Genomic DNA, 21,198 nt, shown 5'->3' on the forward strand with positions numbered 1-21,198 from the left:
GTCCAGATGGTCCGCGTACCATATCTATCTCGGCCACGCTGGTGCAACGAGGATCATCCTACACCAGGACCGTCTGAGTTGATTGACTAGTCGAAGAAGCAACGCCAACAGAGGGAACGCATACAGGAACAGACTGTCCCAGGGGAAAGAGAATGTGTCCCCCATGCTCCCCCGGCTGGGGAAACCGGATGGCAAACTTCCAGCACTTGGTGTTCGTCGCTGTCGCAAACAGATCGATCTTGGGATTGCCCCACCTGTGGAACAGGTGATCCACTTGGTCCTGCCGAAGTTTCCACTCATGGCACGAGCGCAGCTCCCTGCTGAGTGAGTCGGCGACGGTGTTCTTCACTCCTGCCCGATGAAACAGGATGAGGAACATCCACTGGGCTACAGCCCAGTGCCAAAGGTCCTGCGCCTCTTTAGAGTGTGCCGGGGATCTGGTTCCCTCCCTGCTTCCGGATGCAGAACATCGTGGTGGTGTTGTCCATGAAGACCCGTACCACCTTGCCCTTGAGGGACGGGAGAAAGGGCTTGAGGGCCCAAAACACTGCCCGTAGCTCCAACACATTGATATGCAACGTCTTCTCCTCCGGTAGCTACAGGCCTCTTGCATGAAGGCTTCCGGTGTGTGCTCCCCATCCTTCCAGGGAGGCGTCCGTCGTGACCGTCTCCTGATGAGGTGGGGTCTGGAAATCCGCGCCTGTGGACAGATGTGCGTGCACTCTCCACCACCACATCGCTCAACGGAAACTCTCATCGAGGGTGATCTTGTCCTCGAAGCTTCCCGAGACTTGTATCCAACGGGCGTTGACAAACTCCTGCACATGATGCATCCATAGCCTACACAGCCGAATGAGGTATATGCAGGAAGACATCATGACGAGTAGGGACCGAATGGGCCTTACCCTTGCGAACCTCAGGGACAACAGCTGTCGTACCTTACGCAAAATGGCCGCTATCCTCTCCTCTGACGGAGACGCCAGGCACAAAACTGTGTTGAGTCGGGATCCCAGAAACCACACGTCCTGTGGTGGAATCAAACAGGACTTTGCATAGTTCACCGAGAACCCCAGATCCATCAGGAGTTGGACGGTCTTTGCCGTGTGTTCGACGGCGATGTCCTTTGAGCTTGCCCAGATGAGCCAGTCGTCCAGGTAATGGTACACGTGGATCCCTCATAGGCGCAGCTACACCGCCACCGGCGCTAGTCACTTGGTGAACACTCTTGGTGCCGACTTTAGTCCGAAGGGAAGGGCCATGAACTGGTATTGTTGTCCTTGAACCACTAAGCGCAGATACTTGCGGTGGGCCCTGTATGGAGATGTGAAAATAGGCATCTTCCAAGTCCAGCAACAACAGAAAATCCCCCTCTTCCAGCTGTCCTGGCACATGCTGCAGCTTTACCATCTGAAACTTTGGAGACTTGATGTACTTGTTCAGGTGGCGGAGGTCCAGGATGAGCCTCCAACCGCTGGTCTTTTTGACAAGGAAGTAACAAGAGTACACACCAGAGCCTCTTTGGGACGAGCTCTATCTCACCCTTTGTTAGCATGGCCAACACCTCCAGCAGCAGCTGAGGGATGTGATTTTCCTGACGGCCCACCAGTGGAATACGGGGACACTTCCATTGGAAGTATAGAGTGTGTCCGTGGGCAAGAGCGTCCAGCACCCAACGGTCGGTGGAGATGGTCTTCCACACGCTGACGAAGTTCGCCAGTCGGCCTCCCACAGGGGAGCACGGATGGTGGCCTGACTCCACGGCTGGTTCAGTCCCGTTTTGATGTCCAAGCGCCGCCATGGGGGCCTTGGCAACGACTACGTCCACCTCCAGACTTGGCACGCCCCCTGTAGTTCTCCTGGGCTGACGAGCGGGAGGGTTGATGGTAGGACGAAGCACCTCCTCGGAATCCTTTAGAAGAACCTTGGGATTTTCCTCCAGAAGTCCGAAAGGATGGCCGTCGTTGCTGGAGCGTGCCCAAAGCCTCAAGGGACTCGTAAACAGTCTTGCCAAACAAATTGCCCCGAAGGGCATGTCCAACACCCTCGACTGAACATCCTGGCAGAAATTAGTGGCCCTCAGCCAGCCCCGCCGATGAAGGCAAACGCTGTTGCCAATTTGGCGGAATCCAGTGTCGGCAATGTCTGTGGCCACTGTAATGGCATGGTCGGAAGCCACCTCGCCTTCCTGTAGGATTTCCAATGCCTCCGCCCTCTTGTCATCTGGAAGTAAGTCCAGGAGGGGGGCCATCTTGAACCAATGCTCTGTCATAATGCACCACGATGGCGAGGGCATTAGTGGCCTCGATAGTCGTCGCTTCCGACGTAATAACTCTTCTCCACATGGAATCCAATTTCTTCCCCTCACCATCCGGGGGGGCTTTAGGGGGGAAGAAGCTGCTGACTAGGAGGAGCCCAAAGACTTATTCTTGGCTGCCGCCGAAACCACTGAGTCTGGCAACGGCTGGGACCGTAAGCACTTGGGTGCAGAGTCCGGCACCCTGTATTTCTTCTTATAACGGTCCCCCTTTGCCAGAGCCAGGACAACCCCTCGTCCCAAATGTCATTCAACAGCAGGATCGACAGCACGGTCTTCCTTTTCACCTCTTGGCGCTGGTATAGGAAACCTTCTTTCTGCGTCTCCTTCGGGACGAGCTGGAATATCTCTTCGCCCCAGGAGATCATGGCGTGGAACAAGCCTATCTCGTCGGGTGGTGAAGATCTGGCAGGCGGCGATGGGAGAGCACCCAACCCGCCGTTGTTGTACGTGCCAGTCCTTGCCGGGTCCGTCTCATCCCTCGGGGGGTGGGTGGGGCAGGGGAGGGAGGGGAATGGTGGAATAGAGAAGGGGGGTGGACTCTCCTTCGCTTGGATGGTGGGTCCTCCGATGAGGTTTCCGCCGCCGGCATAAGAGGCATCCTTGTCTAGACCTCCGAGCACAGGGTATGCAGAGCCGTAAGAATGTCCACCGAGATATCCCCAGGTGGTTCTTGAGGTGGTGGAGGTGACGGAGACAAAGGTGATTGCGGCTTAGGTTGCTCCTCCGCGTCGTCACCGCCCTGCTCGTCCGTCTCCTCGTCGTCCCCTTTGTCGTCCCCTTTGTCGTCCCCTTTGTCGTCCCCTTTGTCGTCCCCTTTGTCGTCCCCTTTGTCGTCCCCTTTGTCGTCCCCTTTGTCGTCCCCTTTGTCGTCCCCTTTGTCGTCCCCTTTGTCGTCGCCCCCGTCAGGATCCCTCCCGTGGGGCCTGCTCTCGATGCATCGTCCCTCCTGGAGGATGGGGAGGTTGGTGAGCTCTTCCTCTGAGGAGATGTCTGTGCCCTGGAGGGCCACCGTGCCCCCCCTTCTCTGCAACCAACGGGGACGGTTTCGGTGAAATGATGGGCATTATCTTCTCCAGAGTCGTTTCGATGGGCTAGAAAGAGGATTTCCTCGTGGCAGGCAAGGATACTCTCGCTTTCGTGGCCGTGCCCTGCGCATCCGCCACAGCGGCTTTCGCGAGGGATACTGCCGCTACTTTGATGGAAGTGTGGGCCTTCGTCTGATGTACCTAGGCCTTCACGGTCTTGGCCGAGTCCACAGCCTTCACCTCAGGGGGGAGGATCAGGGGCCCACTCCCCCTTGGCCTTCTCTGCAGGGCCAGCCTGGGTCTTCTCCAAGAGCTTGCCCGGATGGCCCGGCTTCCTCTTCTTTGAAGATCCTGAACGTTGGCTCGTGGTCGAAGGTGCTGGAGACGCTTAACTCAACCTGGCCGCCGAGGAGCCTGTCGCAACGGAGCTCCCGGAGGAAGTGGACTTGCGGTGCTTAGCCTTATGTTGGGCCCCCATGGCAGGGGCGCCCTCAAAGGTCTTAGAAGACCGCTCAGCTTTCTTCTTCTGGGCAGGGGAGGCATGCTGCCGGGACTCACCCAGAGCAGGGGCCTGGGCCTGCAGCCACTCGTTGAGGCGCTTGCGTCGGTCGGTCTGCGTGCCCGGCACCATCTCCGACAAGCCACGCAGTCATCCTACACATGCGTCGGATCCGAATGCAGGCAGTAGAGGCACAAGGAATGTCCATTGTCCGAAAAGACAATCCGTAGGTAGCAGACGGGGCAAACCTTGAAGAGGGGCGCTGAGTCCTCCTCCTCCTGGGCCATGTCTATGTAGGCCTCGAAGAAGCTTCTGGAATCCTCCAAGAAGAAACTCGACAAAAATCCACCCTTGAGGGGTGCTGAAGAATCTGAAAAACGGGTCCCCGTTAATCGGAGGGTTGATCGATGGAGCTTGAGGCTCAATTGACTGAAAAAATAGAGCAAAACTTTTGGAAAAATCGCTAAATGCAATAAAAGCTCGAGAGCTACAGCACGAGGACTCCCAACACTTGAACGTGTGGTAAAAATCTGAAGATGGCTGCCAGAGGAGGGGCTTAGGTAGAGGGCAGTCATTGGCTGGGGGCAGTATGGCCTAGAGACCGGTGATTGATTGTTAGGAGAAAGACAGTTCAGAAGTGAAACTGAAACTGATTTTTTCTTTAACGAGGATTCCCAGCCTGACGACAGGGAATATTCATGAGCATGTGAATCCATGCCAGACCCCATGCTGGAGAATTTGATAATATTACTGTTTTATTTTCTCCTTTTGTTCAGTTTATAACTATGTAAATATGACTCATTGATACCGATGACGAGCAACCCGATTAAGGGCCTTTAATTTGTATCTGTATTGGCTGTGAAATCTGAGAATTCAATTTGTAGAGAGCATGAGCAGATATCATGTACTGAAATATATGTGACAATGAGTTAATAAATAACGGTTTGAAAAAAAGAAATAAGGTGATGGCCCGACTTCCAGATAGAACTGGACCAGGTATCGTTCGGAGTCTGGATCGAAAGATTTTGCGTAGGATTAAGTTGGGCAATTGCTGCTCGGAAGCTGATAGAGATTGTGTAGTCATTGGCTGTCGCCATAGTAATAACCCCCTCTTCCTGGCAAACTAATAATTTTTCCAATCTGCTCTCAGACTTGAACCTGATTGTGGATCGTGGATAATTTTTACTGTCATGATTTGTTTTTGTGGTATGTTTTATGTTTGTCTAGTGTGCACTGAGATTGCCATTTTGTCCTGGTTTGTGGCGCCCTGATGCCTGCTGGCTTCGGCGCCTTATAAATATACAAATACATTTTTAAAAATGTTCTCATTAACAAAATCTAAATGACAAAAAAAAATGTGACGATAACTTCAGCTTCTGTTTTGGCTTTATTGTTCATCAACCACATATTCTAATTGCATGGATTACCTACATATGAAAACCAAAAAATAAACAGGCTACCCCTCCCTTGTCCATGTTCATCGATGACCTAGGGCTATGATTAGTGCTACGGTTGAAAAAATCCAATGCACATCTTTCAGAGATCTGTTAAAAAACAATGTAATATACTATAATTCATAGTGAAAAACAGTTCATACATAGACCTAGAGGGAACTTCATGCTACTGCAGAGATATAGCACCTTGGATCAAACATAAATAAAGAAAATCCCTTTCTTAAACATTTCCCTGAAGTGCAGTAAAGGTATCACAGGTGGTTGTTAGTCTAGGTGGCGTGTTCACCAGAACCTAGATGTATGTACACATTGGGTGGTCCTGTCTTCTGGAGTTTTTGGGTACTGCACGTGGTTTAAGGCAGTAAATTCTTTTACCTTCCTAGGTTACCCCTGTAAGGCTCAATTGATCCCTAACATGAGGGGAGAAAACAACCGTAAACAATTAGTAGGTTTTTTATGGTAGCCTTTTTATTTCTTAAGTGGCTTTTTTTCCTTATTAAAGATTTTTTAAGAAAAAATCAAGCATTCAGTTCAAATCCGAAATTAAAGTGAACAAGCATGTGAAAACATGGACATGTACAGTGAAGTGCCAGGATTTGACATTTACATAATTCAGTCAAAAGGCTGGTCTAGAACTGTGTTTTTAAGAACAAAAGAGGAGGTATACAATTTCCAATTTCAATCTTACATAGATCGGTATACACAGTGTGTCCCAAATTCTTGTGTTTTTAGAAAAAGTCGGTAGGAGATGTGTACATTATTATTTCGTAACAAAACAAAACATATCCTCCTAGTAGCATTGTTGTGGAGTATTATATTAGAATACAATTTCTTAGCATACAATACTTGTTTTAAAAAGCATGACATTTTCTGTGTTGAGGTAGTACAGAAATAGTACTGGAAGCCAGCTAAGGCTGGTCCAAGACCGAGAGAGACTAGTCCGACGACTGTTAGTAAAATAAAGAGAGTTCAGTGTGTTTCTATGCTGTGGTCTTACAACAAATTGCCACTAGAAACACTGACGTTTCGATTGATAGAAAGTTTCAATCTTCATCTGGGGCCTTTGTATGTTCAGGTCTCCCTAAGGGAAAGAGAGGAAAGAGAGACCACTTAGAGTGGGATACCTGAGTGTTTCTGAGAAAGTCATATAGTGTAAAAGGAAAGTATAGTTAAAAAGGCACTAAAATAGTGCTGTTAAAAAACACTCTCAGTGAAGGGCTGAAGGCCCTGGCAGTCTAGCAACTGACCTGTCCCCTGGAGCAGTGTGGAACCTCCTGTGGCTCCAGAGGTGGGTGGGGGTACAGTGTTCAATAAAGGAATGCTGAGGAAGTCCAGTATAGATGCTGGTTTAAATAGGCAGCCTTGTATGGATCCGGGTGCCTGGTGGGTAACCCTGCAGGAGAAGGGTAAGACAAAACAAAATGGAGGCCACCTGTTAGGGTGCTGTGGTGGCTAAAGGCTGCAGGGGTGAAAAATAACGCCTGCAAATATAGTGACTGACTGATCTGGGTGTAGAGGGCCCTGATCTAATGAGGGGGGCCTGAGGATTCTCACCTGTGTAATTTGGGGCAAGAGTACAGCTCGGGCGCCGTCACCGTAGTCGTGGTATAATGGCTGGAGTCCACGATACACTGGGAAGAAGCTGTATCAGGAAGATATAGCTGCGCATGTGCTCGCGGGAAGAGTTATTGTCTCCGTGCATGCGTGGAGACTCGCGGCTCGGTGTTGCCGCTGCGCGCATGCGCACAGACATGGTGACCAAGGTATGGCGTCCCTGGCAACCAATGGCGATGCAGCGCTCGTTATGAGCGGCGCGCGGTCCCCGGCCTGTATAAGGTTACAGATGGGGGCTGTGAAACAGTGCATGCAGGGGAGGGGAGGTCGAACTGCAACATAATATTATGCTGCCTTCTATGCTGTAAATAGGGGTGTGACTGGCCTGGCCGGAATAATGGAGAAAAGATGGAGAAAAGAACCAGGGGGGCTGTGGGACGCCCCCTAGTGGGGAGAGGTGTGCCTATACCTGCATCTGAGGAGACCATTCTGAGAGGGTACCTCAAATTACAATAAAGGTGTGGGTGGGATGGCGTGGGGGCTGAAGATGAGACCCTGCCTCCCTAAATGCTGGCCTGGACTGTGGAGCGCATGCCAAAAGGGGGCTCAGGTACTATTTTGGTAGTCCATGGGGGCAGCCTCGTTGAGACCAGTGGTCAGGGTTTTTAGTTTGAATATCCACCATGATTCTTTGTAGTTTAGTGAATTGGCGATGTTGGTAGTGCCTGGGACCCGGTCGATCACCCACCATTTAAAAGAATCATGTGGATGTTGTAGTTCCATGAAATGGGAAACCAACGGTGCTGAATGTACTTTACACCTAATCCTTGATTTGTGCTCACTAATTCTTTTGTGGACTGGACTGGATGTTTGGCCTACATATCTGAGTTTGCAGGTGCATTCTATCAGATAGATCACGTTGGTAGTCTTGCAATTGGTGAATTGGCGGAGCTCCCATTCCTTATCTCCTATTTGAAAAGATTTCATTTTTTTCGTCTGGTTGCAAGCCTGACATGTGCCGCATGGATGGTGCCCTCTGATCTCCCTCATGTTCCATAGGGTGGATCTTGTGGGTTTTCGTTGGGTTCTTGCATGCGTTAATAGATCTTTAAGGTTTTTGTTCCTTTTCAGGGCCATCCTGGGTAGTGGTTCGTCGGGTAGACTAAGTTGAACAATGGGTCAGTATTTCTTAATCATGTGTCTGAATTGTGAGGTATTTGCTCCAAAAGTCGAGATGCAGGCCAATGTTTTCTCTGCCCCTGGATCATATAATTTCGGGATAAGCAGTGTTTCCCTGGGTGTGTAGAGGGCCCTCTTCATAGTGTTTTTGAGCAGTTTTTTGGATGAACCTAGATGGCTTACAAATGTTCAGCTGTGGTAACATTGTCAAAATTATACACTAACCCGACAATATGAGAAGGTATTTTTAAACTTGTGTTTTGGATGTCCAGGCTTTTAGGCTAAGTGACTGTATGCCATGTCTGTTTTCTGCCAATACTGCCATGCGCCCACAGATGTAACCAGAGTCCGTACCAAGCCCATCAGAGGTACCAGTAGCCAGCGATTGTGTTTTCTGGCATCAACAAATTCATGCTTGCATGAAACAGCACCTGGAGCATACACAAGAAACTGGAAAAAGGCAAGCTGTGTAATATCGTAGGGACCCACCCTCCCCCCAATACAAGATGGGAGAGATAAAATGCAGTTGTCCACCAAACACCTGCCACTTAAGGGGATGAAGAATCTGCTAGCAAAATAGAACGGTCCTTAAAGTTAGAGTGTTGGGCCATTGATGTCCTCTGCTAGGGTGCGGTAGTGGCAGCCATTTGGGCTGTGTACCTCTCCAAGGAAGAATGGAGCAAAGCACCAGCCACCATCGCCTCTGAAGATCCTTGGGCTTAGACACATAATGCGGAGGGATTGGGCCTCAGGACAAAAACGTGAATGAGGCAGAATGCCGTCAGGAACAGGGTACTCGGGCCGCAGTCCGAGAACAGACTTTGAATGGCCCTCGGCAAGATGAACGGTAAAAGCCCCCATGAAGACCTTGGGGAAAACCCTGATATCAGCCTCAGAGGCCTCAGGACAAGCACTGGTAATCTCTTCAGGTGCTTCAAAGAGCTCCCGCAACAGACTATGCCAAGGCCGCGAGGTGAGCCCCAGAGCAGTGGTGGGCAGGCCATGTCAGGCCCTGAAGGGGCCCACCCATTTCGGTCAATTCCCAGATGGTAATCACCTATCTGGGGTGCTGAGGAAAAGGGGTGTACTCCCCTTCTTCGGAGCATCGTACCTTCCAAGATGATCTGGAGGAGAAGACCGGATGATCGCCTCACACCACATGAACCGATGTTTCAAGGTCTTTTATGAAAGTGTGTGACAGAGCATGCAATCGTTCTAGTGCTGAAGTGGCCCCCAACACAGAGTAGGAGGGTCTGCCGCTGAAAACAAAATGACACCTGGTGCACACTGCAAAGCCTGTTTAACACTATATACAAGGGAGAGAGCAGCAGGGGGGAAAGACATTTAAAAATACTGCATGGAATAAGCAACCAAAATAAAATAAATAAATAAAGCTGTGTTAGGTGTCTGACCAGTCCGAGGCAGAGAAAGGGACTGAAGGGAACGAGCATGGGTGGCAGAAACTAGGATGTGCTCTGCATGTCGAATCCGAATCTGAGAAATGTCTTAAAAGGGAAGAACGTGCCATGCTTGCTAAGGATCCAGTCTAGTCCCCACTCTGAGCCAACTCCCATAAGTATGGAGGAAAGGGGACACAATATAGTAACAAATAAACGTACAACATTAATAACCAACTCACTAACTGGAGAGTGAGGCACATGCATTTTTTTCTTGCTAGTATCTACAAGTACACAAATGACTCAAAGAATGCTCAAAGTTCAAGGGGGTGGGAAGAAAAAAATAATTAAAAAAAATATGGAAGAAATACCACAACAGACATTCAATCACCAAACACAACCTAACTTCACACACCCTCCACTCCCCACCTAACCTGGGACTGGGTGATATGCTCCCCTGAGTTGGCTCCATTGGTTGCTTGTGAATCCTTTGCTGTCAATTTGCCGACCCTTCCCCTCTCGCACTAGCTACCATCTCCCCTGCATCGCTTATTCCCCCATACATGTACTTACCCCCTATGACTTGTAAATGACCCTGTTGCTTCAGGAAACTTGATAAGTACCCAATAAACACCCCAACAATAATAATAAAAAATGGCAACAGTAATTCAAGATGGACATTCGAAGGGAGATGATAAAAGATTGCAAAAGAATCGAAGGCAAGCCAATTGTTCAATGAAATGAACCACCACATTATCAGTCTTACCCGACGATCGACCTTCAGCTCTTTTTCCTTCCTTTTCATCTTGTTTTTGAGAATCGTCATCTTCAGCATCTTCATCTCCCCACCAAGAAGGCTGCCCATACAGAGGAGTACCCCGGGGCATAGCGGAGGGGTCCACTGAAAAAGTAAATGGTAAAAGGCATCTCAATCTGCCTTAATACACCTATTTTACAACATTAAAATTGGTATACGTTTGCAGAGATCATGGGGGAAGAGCATGTGGGGCATTTGATATCAATCAGAACGTAATTACATTACCTTATCAGATTATTAACACTTTTTAGCTCAAAAGCAACTTTTTGTAGTAAAACCATAATGTGTATTTTACTTAAGCATGTACTCAAACATGTATGTTTTTGTGATCCTTCAGTACTAAAATGTTGAGGTTATGTTGTGTTACTGGAATTTATGCCTTACACCACTGCCATGTGCACAGTTGCCAGACACGCCAGTGGATTTGAAAGTGGGCTGGGTGTTGGGGTATGGGGTATGGGGGGCGGGATAAGAGAAAATGAAAGATAGCTTTGCTGCTCTATTGATACACATAGTTTGGAATAATTACAGAACCAGTGAAATTCTCACACAGAGCAGATGCGGCCGAGAACTTTAGATCAAATGAATGTGATTGCGATTTAGCCGGTGCAAACATTATTGAACATGCTCTAGATAACATGAATTTTTAAAATCACCAGATTTTGCAGAAAATAGAGAGATTAAGTAAAGCCCGAGTCTGCTAGGTTATACCATCTTAGCTCTTCAGTACATCAGTGATCTTGTGAAGGGGATCTTTATTGAGCAAGTATTTAAATTCAGAGGATGGGGTGCAACCCGGTGTTGGCCTCTTACTTTCAGAAAAGGACTTGAGACAGTTTTGAATAAGTAGGCCCAGAAGGGAAATTGACTTAAAACCATGATTTGACAAGGCACATGCACCTGAAAGAAAGTGGTCTGCATTACTAGATACGAGTTGTCCATGGCACAGACCCAGGGTTGTTGCACGATGTGACAGCTGGTGAAAGGCTTTGACACTAACCAAGGGAACAGTACTTGCAGAAGTTTAACATTGTACATGGAGTGATTTTTACTGCAACCATTTGACAGAAAAATGTCTGTAAAGCTATGTTTATATGTTGGATGGCTACAGTGTACGCTTGGGTTAGCGCATAACGCAACACACTATGCTTGAAGCTTCGCCACTAGACACGTCACAAAACAGTGCTATACTTGGCAAAAACATTAGTCCAGTCCAGTCAATGCTAGGTGACTGAAATAAAAGGATAGATCCGTCGGTAGCCAAAAATAGTTGGGTTAGGCAAAAGCATTACATCTGCAAATACTAGTGATGGACCCATCGTACTGGTTATGCTATGGACACTTGCAACAAGAAGTAGCCCACAGACTAAAAGTAAAACGAGTATTCTAATACTGGTTGTGGAGCTACTAAAGAGAAGAGCAGCGCTAGCATGACTGCATAAGGCACTGCAATGATGCCCGCGGAAACCATACATAACCCTTAGTATCCTATAACACCACCAGTAACCATGGATACCATCATTCCATTTTGGAAGTCCTCTGAAGGCCTAGTTCTTGGCAGCAGAGTAGAGACACTGACTCTTCAGAATGGGAGGAGCATACTATTTCACTGATTTGCATACCCATTGCACTCTCCACACTTCACAGTTCCAATGAGTTTTATTGTGCGAATGAAGGTGACCGAGTACGTTCCTCCCCATAAGTGTGGTGTGAAAGTGGCACCACCACCATCAATACCGACTCCTACCAGTTGCAGATTGTGGTGGAATGGAGAAACAAGCAGTAAGAAATAACAAACCACAGTAACTACACGTGTTATGTTGGCAGACAAAGTAAGCATCCTGTGTGCACTCAGTTTGCAAGAACTGCAATCAAAAGATGTCAATGCAAAACATCAATATGTGGCAATATCACCACTGTAGACTGCTCAAAGTGGGCCAATGGCCACTCTGAGCGCTACTGCAAGACAGCAGGATACCAAATGTCACTGGCTCCCCTTACCTCCACCCTTGTGGCGAGCCATGCCCTCCGCATCCACAATGCATGCTTTCTGCATAGAATATGCTTAAAAAGGATATTAGATATCTGTGCTCTGTGCCATAGAATTGTGGGGAAGTCAGAAACCAACGTGCGTACCACGTCACCATGAGCAACAAAATAAAGCGGCTAAATCGATCTGCATTGTTGCAAGCCTTCAGTAGAATTCCAGCTCTTCGAACGTTGCACACGACTGACATTGAGTGGATTACTTTGCCGCCAATCCAGAACCATCGTATGGTATGTAAGGTGCAATCGGCCATTATTACCAACCTGCTCTTACAATATACTGAAGAGCTGCGCTTTATTGGCCTGATGCCGCACCCCTTCGATTCCATCGATGATGCCATCTCATTTAATGAAACTCCTATGGTGTCTACTTCCTCACAGTTGCCAAACTTAGCCTCTGGTGACGCACAGAGCGGGGTAAACGCGGAAGTAATTGCTCAATTAGTAGGCTTATCCAATACTAGTAAGGACTGGTCATGGTTAGCTGCTTTACATAACACTCTAAACCCAGCAATGGATAACACTCCCCACTAACCAGCCCTTCACCTTATCAATTTTGTCTTGGAACTCGTGTGGGTTTAGTAACTTAAATTCATGGATTAGCAAGGCACATGTAGGCATGGAATGTGACTTTATGTTATGCCAAGAAACTATGTGCGAGCACGAACTTTTGTTGCCTGGTTACACTGTCCACCAAATAAAAGCGAAACAAGGCCTATCTGGAAGGCGTATGGTGGATTAGCAATATGTTTAAACACCAACTTGAATGTACTTGTGTTAGATGTATATAACGCATTAGCAACGCTGGCCGTATTGATCTTGCTCAATGACCTACAGTCTACCCCAATGCTTATTGTATGCTTATATCACAACCCTGAAACTCTCAAGCTACCACTTGCTTTTCAAGAGATGGATACCCTATTTGATGAAGTTTTATCAGCATATCCTACTTGTGATATAGTTTTAGGAGGGGATTTCAATGCATATTGTTTGAAACCAAAATATAACAATGTGAATTGTGGGGCTCTTCAGCAAGCGGGATACAGAGGTCAGTTGTGGAAAGAGTATCTGGCATCTTGAGAACTCGATTTTCTCCCTTTTGAGATCAGCGATGGGTGTTATACATGGAGGAGAGGTGGCAGCTCCACTTGTATTGATTACTTTGCTATATCTCAGGGCTTGCAGTCTATCTCCAGCAACATTGTAATTTATGATCCTGGCTACAGTGACCTAAAGGACCTAGAGGTAGATGTGCCAGTACTAGTCAAGGACCCCCAGCAGGGGTTGCTTGAAGGGGATCGACCTGGGTTGTCAATTCGATGGGCCACCAAACTCTGTGACAAGGTAAACAATATGATCTCTGCAAGCCTTATGCACTATTACAGCTCTTACCATCAGCAAACCTTGCCAAATCACAAACTCGACGGATTATCCAGAATTATAAATGAGGTAATAAATTCTCTGCGGTGAAATACTACTTACCGTTCCGTAGGATCTACTACTCTAAATTCCAACATAATTCTCGAAGCTAAGAAAACCAAGAACATGGCTCTCCGTGAACTTCGCAAGAACTCTCCCACGTGGGGGGATTTCGTGATGGAATAAAAAAGGGTTTTGAATACTAATCGAAACAAATGCAGAAATCACAAACATTTCATTCACGACCAGACAAATCAACAAATGTTTAATACACTTTGCCACAGGGATAGACGATCCACATGGGCCTTGCTTAGGGCTGGTTCAACTGTACTCCCCACTGATCAGTCTTCTATGATCTCTGCACGTTTGGAAAATATTCTTCGAAAAAAAAATCTTTCCCTGCAGCATTTGCAAAAATCGAGTTAAAATGGGCTGGCTTAGCCACTTTGTCCTTCTCTCCATGGCCAGTCTGTAGTATAGAAAGTGCGGTAAATGCATTAAAATACTCAAAAGCAGCGGGCCCTGATGGGATTCCTCCTTGTGTTCTTAAACGGCATCCACCTATGTGGGCTCAGATCTTTAAAAAACTCTTTGATAACATTCTACTAAGCGCTGACATCCCCCCCTTCTTGGCTAAATTCTATCATCGTGCCAATATATAAAACAGGTGTAAGATCTGATCCCGGTAACTTTCGACCTATTGCGCTAATTGACACTGCTGCAAACGTTTTTGCTAGTTTGCTTTTAGGAGAATTACAAGCAGTTATTAGGCAGCTTAGGATCCTGTCCAAGTATCAAATTGGTTTTCGGGCAAGGATGGGCACTGCCCTTAATGCAACAATTATGGCGCATCTGCTAGCGAAAACCAAAGTACGGAATTCCGGTCCCTTGTATATGGCATCAATAGATCTCACATCTGCCTTTGACTGCGTCATACGTGCACTACTTTGGAAAAAAATGGTTGACATGAACATACCCAAGTACATTATACAGTTGATATCCAAGCTTCATGCAAATACCACCTGTCTTGTAAGAGTGAACAATCAAGGTGCAACAACAAATCCGATAATGATTGATGTTGGTGTGAAGCAGGGATGCAACCTAGCGGCCACGCTCTTCAATCTTTACTTATGTGGCATTTATGATATTTGGAACAATCAGATTTCTTATCCGGCAAGGCCTGGTCACTTAAAAATACAATGGCTAGCTTTTGCCGACGATATAGTCATCTTTGATCGCACTCCAAAAGGCCTGCAAGTTAAACTAGCTTTGTTTGCTTCTTACTGTCAAAGCCACAATCTAAAATGTAATGTAGAAAAATCTCACATTGTGGTTTTTAGGAACTTCAAGAGAAAATACACCACTCAAAATTGGAAAATTGCAAACTTTCCCATAACCATAGTGCCTGCCATTCGCTATCTTGGCTATACAATAACCGATTCCAACTCCTTGGCAATGTGGAAAGAGGTACTGAACAAGAAACCAGCTCCTCTTTCCACTCAGATGCGGATGGTTTATATCAAGTTCTGCAAATTCTCATTGTTGCCACTACTGCAATTCTATATATTGAAAGTGGAATCTGTGCTCCTTTTCGCTTTGGACATGTGCCTTGTGAACATTAACAGCTTTCTTGACCAACTACAAGGTCGTATATGGAAGGGGGCGCAACGTTGCGTTTGGCCAAATCTACTCCCAACATGGTAATAAGGCAGGAACTTGGTCTCACTGCTCTGTCTGCGCGCCACAATTGGCGGCTATTGTCTAACTTTGCCAGAATGCTATACCCTCCGGATAATTGTTTATGTGAAGATCTTGGGCAATTAATGGTTGCCTCTGAATGATCCTCCATCACAAGTTACCAGCACAAATGGTCCATCTACTAGACGAAATTGCACTAAAACCATCAGATTTGGAATTTAGACCAAATTATGTTAAGCTGCATATTTTTAAGCATGATTGGTGCAAAACGTTAAGTGGAACAGCCGAACTTAAAGGATATAAGGAAGCTGCACTTTTCAGTACCCCAAGACGTCCACACAAACCGTATGTAATACAATTTCCTCGCAACAAAGTTAGGGAAATTTATCTTCGATTTAAAATGAACCAATCACTAACTCTGGAAAGAATTGGTAGCTGGAACCCTCTCCTGAAATCTGATAAGGTTTTGGGATGCAGGTTCTGTAATGACGGGTCTATCATAGAAACTTTGAAACATCTAGTTATATTTTGTCCCCATTTTGAGGCAACTCGTATATCAACAATTGACATAGATGGTGTAGGCTCCGAGGCTAACAGGGAATGGCTTTGGATAGCCTGCATGTGGGGGAATAGAACGAGTCTTATATTGTCCTTGTGCAGACTTCTAACAATCATAAACCAAGAACTTGGGACTATGTATCAAAACATTGAAGGGGTGGATTAGCATGCTGTTGTAACTACTATATTATTTGTACTGTTTTCTCTTCAGCAAGTGTCAATTGTCTGTTGCTTTATCCGCTATGTGGATTGTTTGCTCTCATTTTTTTTAAATGCTCTTCCAGACAGGATAGGTTATGCCCATGGTATCTTGCAGTTCTTACAACTTGCTAAATGATATTTAAGTGCATAAATGAAGTACCAACAAAGATGCACTATACTATCTTTGATTTTAATATATGTACAGATGCTGTTAAATAACCTGCCAGATGGTGCATAGCATACGAAAGAGTTTTTAATTGCTTATTATATAATTTACATTAAATTGTATAATGAATGAAAAGGGAATAGATTCGAAAGAAAATGAAGGGACTATTTGAAAATATCAAATGTATAATATGAAATAACATAAAAGTTGTAAAAGTTTGTTGATCGAACTAATAAACAACGGTTTGAATAAAAAAAAAAGTTTACTTGATTTAGCACAAGATGCAAAGCGGCCCCCCACACAGCAGCAAACAATCAGAAGCATACTGGCTGTGCACAGACCAAGCCTCTGAGAAAGCATCATAGTGCCAGGAATTGTACTTCCCACATCGCTGGCTAGCATTTCTACTAAGAGCCCAAAGGCAGAGTAGCAGCAGGAGAAGATACAGCCTAGGGCCAGGACATTCTCAGCAAGCTGCATGAGCAAGTACTTGGTTCTATCAGGGCCATCTTAAGCATTTTTGGAGGCCTGGGCATGGACATCTTTAGGGCCCCCCTCCACCAAACCAAAGGCCTTAAGTGACCAAGAAGATCTGGTGGTACCCCCCCCCCGTTAGGCAGAAACCTGTACAGTTCCCTCTGGGACCACTGCAAAAGATTTAAGACTACAGGTGTTTGGCAGTAAACCCACTTGGTAACAGTCTGTACCACACAGATTCACTTGGTAGCTGTGGCTGAGCAGTCAGACTTCCCTCAAGAAGAGTTAGGCAGTATACAAAGTATTCACAATAGGTCAAAAGAACACAGTAGAACAAGTAAACACTGACCAGAGCTTGGTGTAAAAGAGAGATAATTATTTATTTAAAACCACATCTAGTAAAACACCCAGGCACTAATGTTAAGCAGTTCAAAAACACGGTCACTAAAAGATATACACTCCCTTAAAAGAATATTAGACAAGTCTTAAGTAAAGCCCCACTTATTTTCAGACAGCGGTGAGCGCTTAACGCAGATGGCACTCTAATCATTCGTTTTAGAAAGAGAGAGAAAAGCAGAATATAATTTGAAACAGATCCCAACACTTTCACAAGAACACAACAAGAGAGGGAGGCAAAGTAAAACCGTGAAGTTAAGTTCAGAAGGCCGGATCCACTTTAAGAGGATCAGAACGAAATGTATCCAAGGTCACACGGTTGAAGTGCACAAAAGTCTTGAAACGGTTCAGAAAGTGTTGGACCAAAAGAAAGGGACCAGTTAGATGGTCAAGGCGGCCAGCCCAGTCCAGAAGGTTAAGGGATTATTATGACCTTGTAGCAATCTTTAGAAAGGGAGGCCTGGCGGACACGGTACCTTAAAGTGGTGAGAATACTCCAGCGGGGGCAGTTGTGCCTGGCAGCGGATGCAAGTCGGTGCTTCGTCCGGGGGAAGAGAGGATCTCGTCGGGGAGGAAGACAGGAGTCCGTTGCACTGCCAGGGAAGAAACCAGCCGCGGAGTTCTCAGGTAAAAGGAGCGGTCCTTTTATTTGTGGTCCAGTGGTAAGTGGATAGCCGGTTGCCGGGGTGCTTGGCACGGGCAATTCGACCACAAGACGTCCTGGGATGCGAGGAAAATAAGGTAAACTGGTTGTGCCCACCAGTCAGGGGAAGAAGCCTCTCCAGCCAGGAGTTCTTCTCTGTCGTCGAGAAGTGGTGAGTCGGTTCCGCAGGGCTCCACCGGTGGTGTCGTCGTGGTAGGTCGGCTCAGCTTCTCCCTCGTTGGATTGTCAGGTCCTGTGGCAACTTCTGAAGTTCCAGTCCCCAAAGCCCTGCTTTTATGCAGCACACCCCCATTCACTCAGCCTAGCTGTCAATCAAACATGCTAAGTGGTGAGCCGGCTGGGCCAATCACACAAGAGTGCGACTTGAGTTACCAAGGTAACTCAGTCCAGGGTGCCTATACCCCCTCCTACACCCCCTGTGGTACCCAGACAGAGTGGCACCACTTTTGGAGGCTTCTGTGGAGAAGCCCGCCAAAAAGTGGAACAAAGGGCTCGACTTGGGTTGGAGTCACAGAAGAGAACACAAATGCCATTTTAGAATCGAGTCCTGGCAAATAATACCAACCGGCGAATTAATATTAAATAAATAAACCGGCGGTATGTTCGAGGCTATGAGAATTAAATAATTAAAGTTGGTAGCCTCGAACAATGGGAAAATCCCATAGGAATATATTCGCGGTCGAATATAAAAAGTAGTATCCACTGCCACCAGCAAAAACTCGATCAGGGGGGACGGAGACGTGCCCCCTCGACTAACAGACCCCGGGGCAATCGAATTGCCCCGACCAGTACGTCCACAATATGATGGTTTGTACTGGTTTCTGTTCATAATTTGGAACTAGTAAAGCCAATGGTGACTTTACATGCCCTGGGAGACAGTAGTCAGTCCCAGGGTATGGAGCCTATGGTGGGGTGTCACTATGACACCCCTGTGTTACTGCACGGAGGGTGCTGTGTAACACACATAGTAAAAACACATGAGACCCTATGGAGTAAAGGACCCCATAGCCCATAAAACACATTAACAGTCAAAGGAACACCATGAATCATGTCCAAGAGTCAGAGAAAAAGAGTCTCACTCTTGGCAGGAGAAAAAAACAAACTCCAGAAATCCAGCAAAGCTGCTGGGGGACTCGCTAGGTTAGGAAATTCTGCCTAAACAGAGAATTCTCCCTAACACTCCCCACCTCCCATCGTGATCATAACCTAAAGGTTGATATGTTGCCTCGCTGAATTCAAAATAAGCATGTTTACTCCCTTTAAGTCCCCTTCCCCTCTTCATTCTTGCTTTAATCAGAATGATAAACAAGTAGCATTTGGAGGCCAACATTAGCAATCTGCAAAGAGGTTACTTCTCTTCTAATATAGAAACAGGACACTTTTTATCAATAGCATCTGGCAAGGTATGCAGCCTGTAGTATTAATGCAGGACTGTATGTAAAAGGTACATGTAATCCAGAATATGCAGAGAACTCACATTAATTGCCTCAGAGAATGCAAAGTGTTCAATCATGGATAGAGGAGACCAACTGTAAGGAAGGAGAAAGATACACATGGCATAGCATGGATAGTGGATGCAGATTAGAAGCTACCAGGAAGGTTTCTCTATCCAGACAAACTGAGATTGGAAGTAGGACATGTTTTCAAATAGTGTTGCCATTATAGATCTAGGGAACAAGTGCCTATGGTGTGTAGTATATCAATGCGTACTATTATAGTGGAAGCAACCCTATAGCCAGTGAAACCATGAGTGAGACTTTTATGAAGATCGTACCCTGAGAAGGAAATCACTCTCAAGGGCTGACAATTTTGAAAGGTTTAGGGACTGGCAATTCTGAGAGGTTAGGCAATAGAAGATTAAATGAGATGCCCAGGATCACACATTGCTTATGCAACTCTGCAATGTCTGCATTTGAACACTTTCTTTTCCAGCTCTTACCATGTACTAAAAGAATCTCATTTTATAAAACTGACAAGTACACAAATCACATTTCCAAACCTGACAATTTTCAAAAACCAAAATATTATAGAAGGGTGTTACGCAAAATGGGAATGATTCTAGCTTCATTCCCTCCATCAACAAGGGAAGTATATAATTACCAGCATACCAATCAATGTGATTTAACAGATTTAATCTAGGTATATCTTTTGTACTTTTAAGCTTGGGATACTTCCAAAACAATGGCCTGTGAAATTGTCATTCATAAACGTGCAGAAAAACCTTTGACTTTTATACAAAAAGCAAATCGTTCTTTGTGTGAAATGAACAGACCTTAAAATATGCCTGCCCAAGACCTACAACATCTGGTCCGCCCTGTACTGTCTACCACCCCTTCCACTCAAATGGCCTACATAAGAAGAAAGATCAAGTAATGACCTAAACGATGCCACCAACATGCAAGAAGGCAAACCTCACAGAAGACAGCACAGTAATGCAAGAGATATTAGAGGATTTGACCAGGATCATTGTATCATCTGCTGGAAAAGCCAGGATACAGGCATGAACACTTTGGTTTCACAGTCTTTAATTTGGAAACGTATTCACCTCTTGGACTAATAGTTTATGCTCATCTTTGGAGGGGATTGCCTAGGTTTTAGAACACCCCATCTGAACAAACCAATTTCTAGACTTTCACCATACGAATGACATGTTCGTTTTTACAGCAACCCCTATCTGGTGCAGGTACGAACCGTTACGGCCCTTTTAAATGAGGTAGCGCATCATTAGATGGATGGGGATGCAGAATAACTCTTACACCAAATAATAAGACTGACTAAGGAAGTTGGCAAAGTATTCTGTTTTATTCTCAGTTGTCTAAAACACAGAGTACAACGGACATCAACGGACGTCGCACAGCATAAGCTCGAAGCATCACATAAAAAAACATCCTTACAGACCAAAAATTCATAATTCGTGATGTCATTCTACATGGCAAACTAAGAAAACCTACTTGGGATTGTGGTTGGCTTAAGGGGAACTTCTAGGTATACTTTCTTTAGGGGATTGGATTGTGATTGAATCTCTACAGACAGGTGGACAACTTATGTCCATCCCTAGTGTAGGTCATCCTCAACATTTGTAAAATATCCGGTACATCATTGGCTCTCAAACTATAGGGCTCTTCAATACACGGACCTCTATAATTGGTTGGCACACTTGTACCCTTCTGGAATATACAACTCGCCAGCAGCACACAAGCTGGTACCCCAGGTGTCAGTAGGTGGACTTGACCATGCCTTCCCACCCAATTAGCCCATCATCACTCATACCTTCTGCCATTTGAAATGTCTTTGAACTCAGCCTTGCAAAGTATCACTGCTCCTGAGAATA

General features: G+C 46.1%; 1 protein-coding gene across 8 annotated transcripts in view; it reads right to left on the reverse strand.

Annotated features, from left to right (window-relative positions):
- Positions 1–21,198, reverse strand: part of CEP170 (centrosomal protein 170) — a 1,733,932-nt gene that overhangs the window by 1,086,722 nt on the left and 626,012 nt on the right. For all 8 annotated transcript variants that reach the window (XM_069607948.1, XM_069607946.1, XM_069607950.1 and 5 more), the window contains exon 7: positions 10,192–10,326. In XM_069607948.1, the coding sequence (XP_069464049.1) occupies positions 10,192–10,326 (135 nt within the window). The remainder of the gene's footprint in view (positions 1–10,191; positions 10,327–21,198) is intronic.

This window comes from Ambystoma mexicanum, chromosome 4q, assembly GCF_040938575.1.
Source record: "Ambystoma mexicanum isolate Mex_15411 chromosome 4q, UKY_AmexF1_1, whole genome shotgun sequence".
Lineage (NCBI taxonomy): Eukaryota > Metazoa > Chordata > Amphibia > Caudata > Ambystomatidae > Ambystoma > Ambystoma mexicanum.